Here is a 16,687-nt window from a genome sequence, read left to right as displayed (position 1 = left end):
TAGATTTTTATTTTTATTATTATAATATTATAATGACCATTAAATAACACTAAACAATAATTCATTCATTGTATCTATTATAACATATGATTTCAAAATAAAATATCGTAGGTAGGTATCAAATATTCTGTTTTACAGCTGTCTGCTGTATACTATTGCACTACTAGCTAAATCACGAAATTGTTTTAAGAAAAGTAAAATAAATTTTAAAGTACACAACACAATATTACATTAGATTGTCATCTTCATCACCAAAGTTTTTGCTTTTCATTTCAATTAAAGTTTTTATGATTGCTGGTGTATCTGAAAAAAAAATGAACAAATAATTATTAATTCCATTGACATTTTATTATTATATATATTTTCAATATTATATAATTATATTTCAAAGAGTATTCATTAGGCTTTTTTATTATCAGAATATATGTACATATATATAAGAATATATAATCCTTCTTAAAATTATTAATTGTGATTAATTAATATAATTTAGTAATAGAAAAATAAATAACATAGATATTAGTTGTTTTTAATGTTAGAAACTGTCGTATCGCCAACGATTGTAAGTTAATTTCAAAAATTATTTGATTACATACTGTACCAGAATCTAAGTACGATGTATCATAATTTTCTGGTACCACGGCTGATCGTCCTAACCTAGGACCAAACCAGAGAGCTGTGTTCTTCGAATCACTCCTTCTGCCAATCCTGGGAAAAGGAATAAGTCCTTCTCTTTTGTGACTTCTTAGTTCTTGTTGGGTATCGTCTAAAAGATACGTAACAGTTATTGTTTAACCAGTAACCAAAAAATTAATATAGTATATCAAGTGGAATTAATAACACATACACAAATTGTCCATTTGTAGAGCAGATTCGATACCTGACCTCCCGACTCTGGGAAACGGTATCAATCCTGCAACAGATTCCCTTCTATCTCTGTTATTGTCTCGTTTATACTCGTCACTGTATTCTGAACCTAAAAAAAATCAATGAAACGTTAATAAAACATAAATATTGATTTGAAATGACGTAACCAAAATATTATCAATACAATAAAATGTTTACTATTAGAGATATCATGAAAAATAATTTTTGATAATTATTATATAAAATATGGAAAATATTAAATTGTATTTCATATACTCGTATTTTAATTTGATCTCAAAAGTAGCTTATACATTTAAAAATAATATACTGAAAAAAGTTATTAATTTACCAAAGATCAATAAATTATTTGTACACGGTTTTGGTGCAGTTTATAGCATTCATTCATTTATTATAGATAGAGCATGGATTTTTTGCACTAAAAAGTATCAAAATATGCAAGAAAATTTTTTTTTATTTATATAACATTTATAAATTAAACAACTTACAATAATTAATTATTTAAATAAACTAAGTATATAACATTTTTTTCGTTTTAGTATGCAATATATTTCGAATTTTGTAGAAATATACAAAAATATGCAATAACCATTAAATATGCTGAAATATGCGAAAAAAAAAAAATTCACCATTAAATTCAAATTGTTATGACTCGTGAAGATAACTGACAAAAATCCAAAAAAGTAAAAGGGAAAAAAATATGCAATTACATAGAAATCCATGCTCTAGTTATAGATAAGTCGATATACCAAACATTCTAATCGTTTAGCAATACATTCTTTCAAATTTTTAAGTTTACTTAAATGCTTAAATTTTTTTTATGCTATTTAAAGAGCATCTATGTTGATACTAACTTATTTTTTTCCAACGAAAACTACTTTTTAGCTGCCAATTTATTCTTTACTAAATTATTATTTTCTAAATCAAAATTCAAAGGTTAGATTTATAGTTATTAATAGAACTAGACAATAAGTTATGTTACACAGAGTAAATATTTTTTACTAATTAATTACACCAAAAAATCCAAAATTAGATTTTTTGCATCAAATTACTTCAAAAATATTTTCTTCAGAATAAGGAGATAAAAATGTATATTGTAATTAAAAAAGTAAATAATTTACCTTTTTTCAGAAAAAATGTTGATTTAACGACTTAAAAGTATATATAAAAAAAAAATAAATATATTTTCTAAAACGTTAACAGTTATTGAAATAATGAGTGCCGTACGTTAAATAGATTATTGTGTATAATCTTAAAATTTATTATTTTTTCAGTTTGACTTAAAATTTAATAATTTTCTCTGTAAAAAGCTTGAAATTCTACTTAATAAAATTGTATGCCGACAAGATATCATGGTACCTTTACATAATATAATAAGGTCGTGCGCATAAAAATATTTATATAATATTTTATATATTCATCTAACAGGTAAATACGTTAAACTAGTTAAGAGTGTAGCATAATATAATTAAATGTTATACATCATACACCATAACTTTGAGTGTTAGAATGGTAAACAGTAAAATAGGGAAACCAAAGAAAACACGTACCGGCCCGGTGTTCAAATTAAACAAAAGGGCATGCACATAATATTGTGTGTTATTATGTTATTATATTGTTATAAATATTATTATGCGATTCGGATGACAGTAAAGATTCGTGTCGAACGTTAATTTAATAATTTTAAAATTTTTTTTTTACTCGCCTACTAATTTAGTTAGTTTTCTGGTCAGCGTGATTTTACGTGGTTATAATATTATTATATGCTTAATAAATGCGTTTTTTTTTTAATAATAACCTGAAAAATACGCAAATAATGAATAATAATATACTGGCACTCGGCAGCACCACATCAACATTTTAAACACGTAACGTATTATCCGGTTAGAATATATACAATGCACCAAATACATATTATATAAATACAAGGCTTTGAGTTTAAAGTGGAAGTTCTCTGTCATTTCTATTTTGCAGGATGCTGCGTACAAAATGCGTCCAATTGACATTTTTTTGTTTCATTTTTGAGAATTTCGTTTTAATATAAAAATCGAATTTTGAATGAGAGTAGTAGTACAAACCCACTATGTACTAGAACTAAATAGTAATATATACCTAATATATAAATAGTATTTATACCTATACCTCAAACTTACTCCTTAAACTTCACCATTTTCTGTAGTCATCAGAACAGAATTTTTATTTCTCCAGGATAGTTTTCCCTACTGGTCCCATTATAATTTCAGTAGGTAAATTCGAAAGTATAAAAATGTATAGTATTTATTTACGTACGGAATATTATATTTTCGTGTAATAAATCAATAACTATGAGATTAATTTTTATAAAAACCTTAGGTTTGTATTTATTAGACTTTGATAATTTTGGTCACAACATTGTTAATTTATAAACCGTTTATGAATACCTATAATATGGCTAATAACACCGCCAATGAGCCCAGACCATTAAAGGTATTAATATTACTTATATAGTTACATATCGTATATTATTACACTAAACTTGGTCAAGACTAAATTAATGATAGGTCAAACGCGGAAAACTCTTTTAGGTATTGGCTCAAAAATGTAGTAAAAATCTTAACACTTATAATATACCGTAGACTCGAATAATTGTGTGTAGGGCGGTATTCTATCATACTTTTTTTTTTTATTGTGAGTGATTCATACAAATATACAATAATATATGTACTAATAAATAATAATAAATTTTGCTACATACATATAGTTTGTTTAAATCAACTTCTGTTTTAATTAATTGTTATATAATTATTATGTGTTTTACAAGCATATAAAGTTGTTTTAATATTACTCGCATGTAAAAATTATACACACTGCTGACGATTAATACGAATTGCAATTATAATATTGCTGGGAAGTGGGAATAGTGACACTCAATAAATTAATTCATGTAGGTAATATAAATTATTGCACAGAATAAAAGTTTATCAAATTAGTCGATATATAAACCTGCAGGCCTAATTATGTTGGAATCGACGGAATTTCGCAATTTTTCTCCATTCTAACGAGATGGAAAAAATCATATTCGAACAAATTGTATGTCTAAATTTTATATTCATGAATAAATAATAATTATAATTGGTTGAATGTGGCAATGTGCTTTAAAAATAATAAACTTATGTTTTTATAACTATTTGTGTTTTACATTCGGCTTTTTTTTTGTGTGTATGCCTGTCTCATTGCCTTTTGATCAGTAAAAATGATTTAATTAATTTTCAACAACGAGGATTCAGATTTCTAACAATAAATTGAATCTAAATAGAGATCAAAATATTTCTCGTACTTTCTATGATAATTGTGAAAACCAAAAAAAAAAAAAAAATGTTTATCAAAAATAAATATATAATATTTATATTAGTATTTTATAGACATAATGTTTTTCATGATATTTTGGAATTTCTATGTTATTTAAAGTAAGTCCAGTTTTCAACAAATTCTTACTTTTTTTAAGTTGTAGGATAAAAAGTTTAAGTTGAGTATAAAAGAAAATAATAATTAAAATATAAGTACAATATACATAATACATGTTTAATGGCGAGTTTTAAATATAGCGATAATTAATAATAGTGATTATAAATTATTATTAGTGAAACCTTTACTGTCTACTGTCTAGTACCTTCAAGCGTGTAAACTACTATAGATACAACCCCGTCGAAAATACATACGAGCATCGACAGTAAATATTAAATAGGTATTAAATTATGCCAAAATTTTGTTTTTATAAATAGATAATGCAGTGAATTGATAAAACAATAATCAACCATGTTGTGTATATACTAAGAAACTAATGAAAACTAATTCGACGGAAATTATGTAGTAAAATTATTATTACATAATAAATCGATTTCTATAAAAAAAATCAATATATTTTTCTTATATTAAAATTTTATTAGTTCTATTATTGATTTTTAGTAAAATATCTGGGCTGCAATAACAATATGGTTATCACAGTCACAATGTAATTTCTGGGGCTCCAATGAAATCCCTCGTAACTTTTAAATTACGCTACCGTTATAGTTCACAAATTATGACGTGTATATGTTTCCGTTAGAATAAGAAATCTGTTATTTTGTAATTTAACGATTAGTTTTAGTTAAAGGTTTTTACAAATAAATTCAATTAATATTATATACATAGAAATTGTATAGATATTATAGGTTATTCCCGATAGTATAAATTATATCCCTGAGGTTTTAAATGCATAAAAAAAAATTGAGGATTTCAGTAAAATAAGGTTAATACACAAAAGTTTAAAAACATAAAAATACCTACAAAAATGTCTATATAATTTAATTTATTGAAAATATTTTATAAAATGAGTTAAACTATTAATTGTCTAAACTTTAAATGTAAAATAGTGAAATACCTACTGTTTATTATCACAAGATAGATTTTGCAGTTAATATTTTGAATTATATTTTAATACACTACCCTTGAATATAATAGTTTTATGGACGTGAATAGTCGAAATGTTCATACATTAGTTATGATATGTCTATGCGTATTATTTTATTAATTAATAAGTGTTGAAGAGTAAATTATTTTAGTTTTATTAAATAAAATAATTAGCTTATTCGTTGTATTCTTAATCGATAACGTAAGCAACACTAACTAGTTCACATGCCGCAGGAATTTAATTTTATTCTAACTACTTCCAATGTACACATTATAACTGGACAATGACGGAAAATTTATAAAATGTTTAGGTAATTTATATGGGTTACCGTCTTTAAAGTCTTTATAGTGTTTAAAAGACCTTCTGATATTTCTTAAAATAATACAATTTCATATTTTAACGACAACACATATATGGTCTTTCGATTTTGATGTGACAATATAACATTATTGACAGGGTTTGCATAAGAACTTAACGTAATTCCTACCAATTTTTTTTACGAAAAACATAAAAAAGACTCGCTACGCATACAAAATTGATGTATGTATAGAAAGGTTAGAAAAGTGTATCTATATAATAATAATATCGTTATAATATATTATAAATAAACGTAGTGGCTTAGTGTGTATACTGCAACAAAAACAATAATGGTAATAACAATGTTTAATACGTTTCCATAACCGTTTTAGTATATTGTATAATAGTTTGCACCAGATACCACCTAAAGCTCTATTTAATAACAGAATTTTTTTTTTTAATTTATCAACGAAATATGTTTGAATTACATGGTTTTTGATTCTTTTATGCATTCGTATTATCAATTTATACATCTATCATTATATATAGGTATAACACGCCATTTTAATTATTTTAGAAATTCTAACTATAGTATAATTTTGAACTTAAATAGTTTATTTTATGTTTTTATGGCGTTTTAAATAATAAAAAAAGTATGTTTAGTATAGAAAACGTGTTTGGAGTATGTATGTCTCATTTTATTCAATAGCGTGGGTAAAATGGAATTAATCATCTATTTTGTTTTTATTACAATAACACAATTTAAATCATTTAAAGTAAAAAAACTTGAGTACTGTAACATATACCTTATAACTAAATATAAAGAGATTTATAAAAAAATTGAACATAATACAATGAGTTAAATATTGTAGATATCTAATCTTTCCCTAGGTTTCTACCTATAAATTTTAATTTATAATTACTAAGTTAAAATTTAATTTTTATACATTAGAATTAGAAGAAAAAACACTGTTTCGGAATATGAAATTAAAAATGTATGAAGTCATTCAACAAATAAGTAAAAGCTCAAAAATTGATAAAAACAAAATATAAGAAAATATTTTTTTACATAAATTATTTTTGAGATAATGAGTGTTTACCTTTAAAAGAACCACGCCTTATATACGTACTACGTTGTATACGAACATATTGAGTTTTGATGGGTAACATAATATGTGTATAATAAATAAGTTATTGTTGAGAGTTTAAATTCAAAACACGTCACCATAAATCCAATGGATTGGATAAATGTAATATATACCTTTACAATATTTGAAATTAGAAAATAATATTTAAACCTGAAGGGCGATCATTCAAAATAATAAACTACTATTTATACGTAGGTGACGTATCTCTGACGTACTGACGTGCATGTAGGTGCATATGTGTATGTATACCTTTTATAAACTTAAATAATAATAATTATGTTATTATTGTAGTGTAAGGAATAATTAAATTAAAATATAAAATACAAAAACTATTTTATGATAATTTTTTTTTATATATTATAACGGAGCTTAGGAAAAAAAATTGATTGAAAAGAATAATAAAAAAAAGCAAATTGATTAAAAATCAAAAGAATATAAAAGCAAATGAGAAAAAAAGCAAGTGAAAAATGTACCTAATTAAAAAAATATTACTATAATATATTAAAAAAAACTATTTGTTATATTTTATGTTATACAATAAATATCAAATACGTTTAAAATATTTTTAATTTTCCTGGACACTTAATATTAGATGCTTTGGAGAATCTCTGAACAATGAATTTTAATGTATTATAGTTTTTATGTAATGTCCTAATGTCCATTAAAACATAATTGATCGGTATTTTTATTAGAATTAATTAATTCCGGATGTATTTGTAGAAACATTTAAATTAATAAAAACAGAAGATTATACCGTAATCACACATCGTATAATGCTTGAAATAAATTGAGACAACAGTAGTTGTAGATATTATTGACAGATAAAACATTATTTACTTGGAAAACGAACCAAATATGATATTTTATTTCACATTGAGTGTTATTAGTTTATAAATATAAATCCACGATGGGTCGATCGTTACATCATTTATATTTTACAGTGCTCATAATAATATATAAAATTAAATAATTATTATAAAAAAAATATATTTATTTAGACAGTCTAAATAGTTAGTACCATCAATGGGTGACTACTTCTGACAAACGCGTTTTCTTATACATAAAAATACCACATCAAATGTAATTATTATTGTTCCCCCGAACAGATTGTAAATATCTTGTAAAAATAAAATTAAAAACAGAAAGTTTTCATAGTAATTTTCTTTTAGCTTTTTATACAATTGCTTTTTTCAATTTTTGTATTTGCTTCCCTATTAATATGCAAAAATGGTGGTGGTGATAGTGTAGAGAATTGCAGAAGTTTAAGTCCTTAAATAATTCCCAAGTTTCTCAAACAAAAATTAACAACATTAACCTGTTGTCGAATATTCTATAAAATTATTGTTTTTTTATATAGCTGTATTGCTTGTAATATTGAAACGTTTTGTTATCAATTTATCAATATAATTTATAAATTTGATTCTATTTTGGTATAATTTTGGAATTTTATTATTCTATTATCATTTGTATTTTCCCGAAAATAAATACTGTTAAAAAGTCAATTAAACTGATATGATATTTTAATAACTATTAAGTTTATATAAATTGTTCGAACCATGAGCGCAATAAAAATATTATAAATTTTGTTTTTTAATTTAATAAATTGTTCTTTTAACTAATAACAAAAGTTTGCTGATTTCTAAACCAATCACTTATGCATCGCTTTTTTTACTTTATAATTAAGTCTAGTAAATTTCATAATTTAATGGATAACTGGATAAGAAATAATCTTATAATATTTTTAAATGTCAAAAAAACAACCAATAACGATTAATTGTCCAAGTTTATATACTTCGCAAAGTGAGAATATGTCATGACCCAACGAAAATCGGTACTTATACGCATCCCCATGTGACATCCTGTCACAGTGGCACCGATTTCGATTCCATAGTGTCGCACGAGTAATGGGGATGCCCAAAATGTTAGAAAAAGTATGATATGTATGAGGAACTATGAGCGTTTTAAATTCACAATATTCGTACGGTTTTTAAACTACAAACGTCTTTTGAGTAATATATTTTTTGTATTGTATTTAATAGCAATCTAGTTTTGTGTATGTATATTATGTACAGGTAATATTAAGCTTTTTTTACTTTAATAATTACATTAAAACATTATGGTTAATTGGTGTGCATACTTTCAAATTAAAATATGCATAATCAATAAAAAGTTTGCAATTTTTCTATTATAAAAATAATTTGTTTGGTTCTTTAAACTGTTATTTATGGAATGTACGTATTATTGTTACCACAAAGGTATTTATGTTAGAAGAAACAAAAATGTTTAAAATATTTGAAGGGAGTTTGATTAAGCATCTATATCTATACCGACAATACCTATAAATGTATTTGCTTGTTCAAATTTAAAAAAATAAAATAAGCATCCTAAAATACCGGCTCTAATTCAGCCAACATGTATTATATATGTAAACTAACAAGCTTATTATTGTAGGAACACTAGAAATTTACTATAATCATAATATAATTTATTAATATAACGTTAATACGATCAAAATAAATGATATTTTGCAATATAATTTTGATTTTCCTCTTCTGCTGAGTTCTGAATAACGTAATATTGTATAAATTAGATCTACGCACAAATATAAAATAAAACTGAATACCTAGCTATATATAATTGTACTTTTCAGTTCTCCTAAAAATGTTGACAAATGTTTGTTATACTATATAATATTATGATATTGTACTCAGAGCCGCATATAAAGGGCAGTGGAATTATACTTATTTGTTTCCTCTCTAACCTATCACATATAACATTATATAGAAGAAATATTAAATAACCTTAGAGCAAAAACATTTATTTAAAAAATTACGGAAAGTAATATTTTTAAGGGTTTATTGTTTCATAATTTTTTTTTTTTAAGCATTACATATTAAACTGTTTTGTGAGAATAATTAGACAAATTTACATGTCACACTATCTAAAATATTATTTTCTATAGTTATGGATGATTTTATTCTAAAAGACTAAAATTACTCAAAAACCAAAAAAAAAAAAAAAACCCATTTTATATGAACATATGGACCAGAGAGAAATAAAACAGATTTTGTGCTGAAATCCTTATAGAATAAATGTGCTTAAAGGCAACGACTTTATCTACAACGTCCTAATGTTTTGTGGAATCAAAGAAAAAATAGAATTACAGTAAAAGCATTTACATCATTATTATTTAATAATATGTATCTTTATACAAAAATAATGATAAATATACGAAAGACGCCATTTATTCACATTGATGTTACTCAACTCATTACTATTAAAATTAATCTGTTAATAAAAAAAATAATAAAGATATGATGTTCTTATTTAGATATAGATAAAAAAAATTAGTACCTTTGAAAAATTTGGCGCTACACAAGCAAATGCCTTTAAAAGTACTTAACATTTAACCAGGCTTTGATCGAATTTATTGATTGTGAAAATTATTTAATCAAAAAACAAAAAAAAAAAAAAATAAATATTAATATATTATTATTATTTTTATAGATAGTGATTATAAAAGGTGTATTGTAATAGTGAGTATATTTTCCAAATAAAAGCCTGCAAATTAAATATTTCTGCAACAATAGGAGTAGTGTTATATATATGTTTAAATACATCAAAGTATATTATCAAGCCTATTTGTTTAAAGTTTAAACTATTTAATGGTAACTTCCTGTTTCGGTTAATTTTAAAATTTTTACAAACATTACATTTCATACACTGTATACGTATATGAGTTTCATTTATTGATATAACCATACAAAATTATATATATAAAAAAAAATACATTAGATTTATCCAATGTTTTAAAAAAAAATAATATTATAATTGGGGTTCATGGAGTATAAATACTTATTAAAAAATACACGAAACGAGTTTCTGATTTAACAAATTTCGAATTATTAATAAAATTATTTTAGTTTTTACGTGTAATTTAAGTAAAATTGTAAAATGTTATTACCTATAAAGATCAACATGAACTGTACCAAAAATATACTTTTTACGTTGGAATGACGTTTCTCACCTTATTAAAGTAAAAGTTAAGAATATTTTGTTTTCATTTTAAACAATTTAGTTCTCAAAATTAACACACTTATACACATTGTTTTGGCTGTAGAAAATTTGATTTTCACAAAAACGTAAGATTTAAAATGTAATTATATCACCCAAGAACGATACTTATTTTAAAAACTAGATATATTTTTTACTTCAACTTTAAAGTAGTTTAAATTTACTTATTTATTTAAATTTCGTAGATAAATCATTTATTCATAAATGCGAAAAACATGATACTTGAATATTATAAATAGTATGCATATTACACAATAGTGATGGTCTTTAAATACATCTAAGTAAAAATATCCTGAATTCATTTCAAATTTCCTGTTATTAATGCTATGGCAAAATTTAATTGAATGTCAACGAAGAGTTTTACGTGAGAAACAATATTATCAAACTTTTAATAATTTATTTAAACGCTTTAAATGTATATGGTACTTGAGTACAAAAATAAATTAATGTACGATGTACTTATATAATATGACAAAATATGTATAGGTATTTAACATTACAAAAATGAATACGAATTCGATATTTTATTTTCTACCATTGCTATAGTTATTACAAAATAATATTAGCTTATCTCAAGATATTTTAGTAGAAGCCTAAGAAGACCAATCATACAACAAAAAAACTATAAACATTATATAATTTTTATAAAAATGTACACAGCATGTAATGGTTTTATTTTAAAAGACCATTTCATGTGCATAAAAAATGACAATAACTATTTTGTAAACTTATAAACTAGTAATCTTAAAATATCACGTGTATTTAAACAGTTAGAAAAAATTTAGTAGTACCTAATAAAAAACAATAAATTAATAAATTAACCATGTTTTAAGTAAAAAAAGTAAACCCCATAAAATTCATAAGATTCGTATATAGATTATAAATAGTATGTATATACTATGTACCTATATTGTTTTCAGTTGTTACAAAAGTATAATATGGAATATATAATATAAAAGGGATTGCCTTTCTATAGATTAATTACTTACAGAAAAAAAAATGTTACTAATATAATAGATCTATCACATAATGGAGGTAAAAGTTATGATTTAAAACAGTGATAATAATACAATAAGTGTTCTTACGTGGCTATAGGTCAAAGGTACATACGTAAAAAAAACTATCTATTTTTGAATTTAATTTACAAATATCAGAAACAGAAACATTAATACATTATTAAATTATAATAATTTAATACAAAATATTAGACATGAAAGGATTTATGTAATAGTTGATTATACTTTAAGATCTTTTATTTTAGTCGAATCAAAAAAAATGTATTGTTATTAATTATTTGTTTTTAGAAAATAAACCATGTAAGTAAATCGTAAAAGCGAATATTTTAATTACAACAAATTCTAGACTTTCGTTGAATAAATAAACGAAAAAACTTTATTTAAATCCAAAGCTTAATTACAACGTATAACAATGCTATAATTTAATAATTATGACGTAATAAAAATGTATTTCTTTAGTATATTATGGTATGTTAAATTTTTTATAGTTTTTAATGTAGGATAATCTGCAGATGTTTAAAAAAAAATTCGTATGCACGATTTGTTTTATAATATAATATTTATAGGCTCTGTAACCAAACCTAGAAAAAAGATAGGTATTCATTGTAATATTTTTATAATTTATATCCTAAGAACAAGACAAAGGCGAAGACGTGAAGTGATGTATTAAGTATATAAAAGTGTTAAAGTTTTTAATAAAGGAACATAAAATTATATAGGTCTCCGTGTATTATATAAATATTAATAAAAATATATTAAAAAAATTAAAAATACTTTATTATAATCCAGTTATATTCTACCAATGTTTTGAGAAAAGTATATTATTATAATTTAAAATGTGGTATAGTTAACTAGACATTATTTTATGAAAATCCTACATTAATATTTAAAGATTTTATAGGTACTGTGTTATTATTGTGTAATTATTTCTGCAAATTAACCTCCTATTGTAACGTTAAGTGCACACATAAATATAATAGATGATAGAATAGAATAAAACATTAAACATCAATATAAGATAATCTTTATAACTTATAAATTATAAAGTTATAAATCACGATCTGTATTTTTACAAGCGAAAAAAAAATAATAACACTATAGTTCATATTTAGATGTTGTAGACTATTATTGAATATATTAATAAAATATCGGAGTATTACGTTATTTATTTATATTAGGTCATTATAAAAGAAGTGTGATGGAAAATTAAATTTAAGATGTTCGAAAAATATGTTAAATTTTTTTTTTTTTAATCCATAGATTGGTTAAATGATTTCAATGGCTCTCCACTTGTTTCTATCCACTAAAAGTAGCTGTAAGGGATAAGTGGAGAACCATTGAAGTCATTTAATCGATCTAAAAATTGAAAAAAAAGTGTTAAATTAATAGTATCAGGTAAATGTTTACTAATCTGAAATAATTATGCAACGTCTAATTAAGAATTTTTTACCTCATATTATACAGGTATACTAGCTATTCCTGTACATTTCGTACACGTACAAAATGCATCCGTGTTAAATGTCGTTGCCTAGTGCTAAAATTTAGCGTAATGCGTGTGGATAAATAATATTTTTGATTTTTTGATTCAATGTATAAACGATATTTTCGACATACAACTTAACATAGCTCTCTTGCCCAACAGTGCTTTTTAACCATTTAACAGTGGCATTTTTTAAATTTTTTTTCTATCAAACAACCCAAGTTTTATTTCTCTTTTCGTTTTAGATCAAAAACTAACAACTCATACAATTTCAATAGCGTGAACCAAAAACAACAAAAAAGTTTTAACTGTTATAGGTACTAGTATACTATATAAATTATTCATTAAAATACAAATTTCTAATAATAACTTATAACTGGTTACACAGATGAAAAAAATAAATATCATTATGTACGTATTTGTCAATTATTTAAATAATTAATAACTCAATCTTTCTTTAAATTTATAGAAACAAAAATAGACTAAAAAGGTAATCCGCAATGTGTACATCTTTTATTTGAAAAAATCAAGATAATCGAATTAGTAGTTTCAGAGAATATACGTGATAAAAATTTCCATTTTCACATTTATATATTATAGGCCATATAGCTTTAATAAATATGTCAAAATGATCACTAACAAAAATATATTGCGCACGATACAAATGCTGTTATAGAAATATATAAAATCTATTCAATTCAAGTATTAGAAATTAATTTAGATTATACGGCTTCAATATTATGTAGTAAGAAACTATACGTATTACGTATTATTACTTCGATTTGGTAAAAATTATGTTTTGTATCAATGAGATTGTAAATGGATGAAATATGATATATACTATATATGTATTATTATGACAAAATTTAAAATTAAACCTACGATTAAAATTATAAAATAATGAAACTCTAAATAGAAAAATCAAGGATTTTGTTGATCAAATATTATTTTTTTTTTCAAATAAACTTAAGTACCTAATAATAATTGATAGTAGAAGTAGGTACTTACCATGGCACAGAGCGTGAGTAAAGAAGAACGTCAGTGTCAACAGCAACGCTGCAATTATTTGTGTTTGTAAATTTTTCATCGCCCGATAAATTTTATTTTAACGGAATAAAGAACGGACAAATACGAAATGTGATTTTTCTTTTTATGTCTTTCGTGTCTGATGGATTTTCGGACGATTTCGTATGAACACCTCACGCAAGCTCCTCTATCGTAGCGCTTTCGCCTGTCGTCAAAGACGGTGACGGCGTTGGTTGAATGAATGAGAGTGTCGATCAACCAGTATGGGCTTTTATAAGGAACCCGGTGGGCGGTGCTCGTCAACTTGACGCAACAAATCAATTCGCCAATCCCAGGTTTGAGGCGGCACAGTTTTCCTGTGTTACCATAATGACTGTTTTAAGGGTTTTAAAAATACCTAATATATGATTAAAAATAAATCTCCTATATATTATATAACACTTACGAATATTGTAATAGATAAAATAGAATTAACTGGTCGCGCGATGTCACTCATCTATGTTCATTCGAACCATATTTAGTTTTTCGAAATATTTGGTTTATAAGTATGTGGTATATGTTTATATAATAAGTGTATATGTACGAGTACATACGTCATGTGATACGTACCTATTATATTATTTTATAACATCGTTTTAAGGTGACTTTTAACGCTTATTTTCAATCCCACGTTTATTGAGCACCGCTCAAGTGTATATTAAATTATATTTTAACGTCGACTTTTGATTTTCAAATTCTGTAACTCGATATTTCCGTAGAGTATAATACGAGAGATACGCTAAAATCGTACCGTTTATTCACAGTTTTTCGAATTCCTTTAAAATACCACTTACAAACTTTCAAATTCTTATATAAATATATTATACTAACTATTCTCTGGAGTGCAATGTAGGTATACAACCTATATCGTTTAGCTAAAAATGAAAAAGAAGTTAAATAATATAATATATATTGGCGTAACAAGAGGAGCTAAGAGAGACTTATCTCTCTGTAAATGTTTTTAGCACCTCTTAGTATTTAAACCATATCATTGCAAATATCCATCAAGCTTTTTATGTCTATATTTTAATTAATAATTATGTTTTATTAAAGTATATACAGTAGAACCTCGATTATCCGGGGTAATGATGGGGAGAGGGTCACACGGATAAATGAAAATCACGATTAATCGAGACTTTTTATAATAATGAAATTTTAAAAATTTTGATTCAATTGTAATTAGAAATATACATAAGAAGACGTATACATACAATAATGTTATACATACGTCCTACATCCATAATATTGTATACCTACAACAAGTTATTAGGGCTTAAAATATGAAGTTATCGTCAAAAATGTCATTAATACGATTGTCGATATCGAGTATTATGTTTAAAAATGTTCGGAAGAATGGGCACGGTTAATCGCAAACACGGATAATCGAGTCACGGATAATCGAGGTTCTACTGTATTAAGATTTTGAAAGAAAATAGATTGATTCATAAAGTGTGCTCATAACCATTTTTTTTTTTTTTTTTTTTTAATAACACATTTTTTCGAATTTTGATTTTTAACAATTTAAATATACTTAAAGACCATTTTTTCAACTACTTTTTCAATTATTATAAGCCACCTTTTTCATATAAATTTTAAGCATATAACATTTTTAAAACGTTGATACATCTAAATTAAAATGTAAGTGAGTAGTATTTGAGTTATTCAACTTTGTGTACCTTTGATAATAATGCCATGATTATTTTAAAATCATAGTTATTCATATTAATCTATTAACATTTTACAATTTTTTTAAGTTGAATGAATCTTATATATTAGATGTGTGTTAGATTAAATATTAAAAATAAGTTTGCATCGTTACAACTTACAGGATACTTCTTAAATAGTATAAAAATCAAAGTATTTGAAAATATGGCCCTTAAGAGGTTGCCTACTATTCGTAGCTTATTTATGAATATGTATCCATTAGTTTTGCGCAAACGAACGGAGATAGTATCTACAAGTACAATAGTATTACTAAATTTTTACTATACATATATATTATAATGTTTTGATTATTTTAATAACTTAGACAATTCGAAATATTCATTTGTACAGATTTAATTTTTTATTTATTCATTTATTTACTAAAACTATTGAATAATGAAATTAAAAAAAAAAAAAACTTTACGATACAGATAAAGTTGCCTTCTGTTGTTTTAAAATTTAGTAAATCTTGCTTGAAACTAATTTTTCTATATCATCTCATTATTATGTAATTAATATTGTTGGTACTGGCATGAGACATATTTTAAAATACTTTAAATTAGTGTTCAATTATAATGTACTAAAAATA

At 24.1% G+C, this 16,687-nt stretch overlaps 1 protein-coding gene across 2 annotated transcripts; it reads right to left on the bottom strand.

Annotated features, from left to right (window-relative positions):
* Positions 1-39: 39 nt before the first annotated feature.
* LOC112601651 (cardio acceleratory peptide 2b) lies at positions 40-14,581 on the bottom strand. Of its 2 annotated transcripts, none has more exons than XM_025349372.1 (4): positions 14,338-14,581; positions 848-976; positions 597-766; positions 40-303 (listed from the first exon to the last, which is right to left on the bottom strand). In XM_025349372.1, exons 1-4 carry the CDS (start codon positions 14,414-14,416, stop codon positions 286-288), a joined length of 396 nt encoding a protein of 131 aa, XP_025205157.1. In that variant the 5' UTR covers positions 14,417-14,581; the 3' UTR covers positions 40-285. The 2 variants fall into 2 exon arrangements, with proteins under 2 accessions (XP_025205157.1, XP_025205156.1); XM_025349371.1 differs by having other exon boundaries at positions 602-766.
* Between the last annotated feature and the right edge of the window lie 2,106 nt (positions 14,582-16,687).

The sequence above is a fragment of the Melanaphis sacchari genome, unplaced genomic scaffold, assembly GCF_002803265.2.
Source record: "Melanaphis sacchari strain LSU unplaced genomic scaffold, SCAv2.0 Contig7_pilon_pilon, whole genome shotgun sequence".
In the NCBI taxonomy this organism is placed as follows: domain Eukaryota; kingdom Metazoa; phylum Arthropoda; class Insecta; order Hemiptera; family Aphididae; genus Melanaphis; species Melanaphis sacchari.
This window is presented reverse-complemented; position numbering and strand designations above follow the sequence as displayed.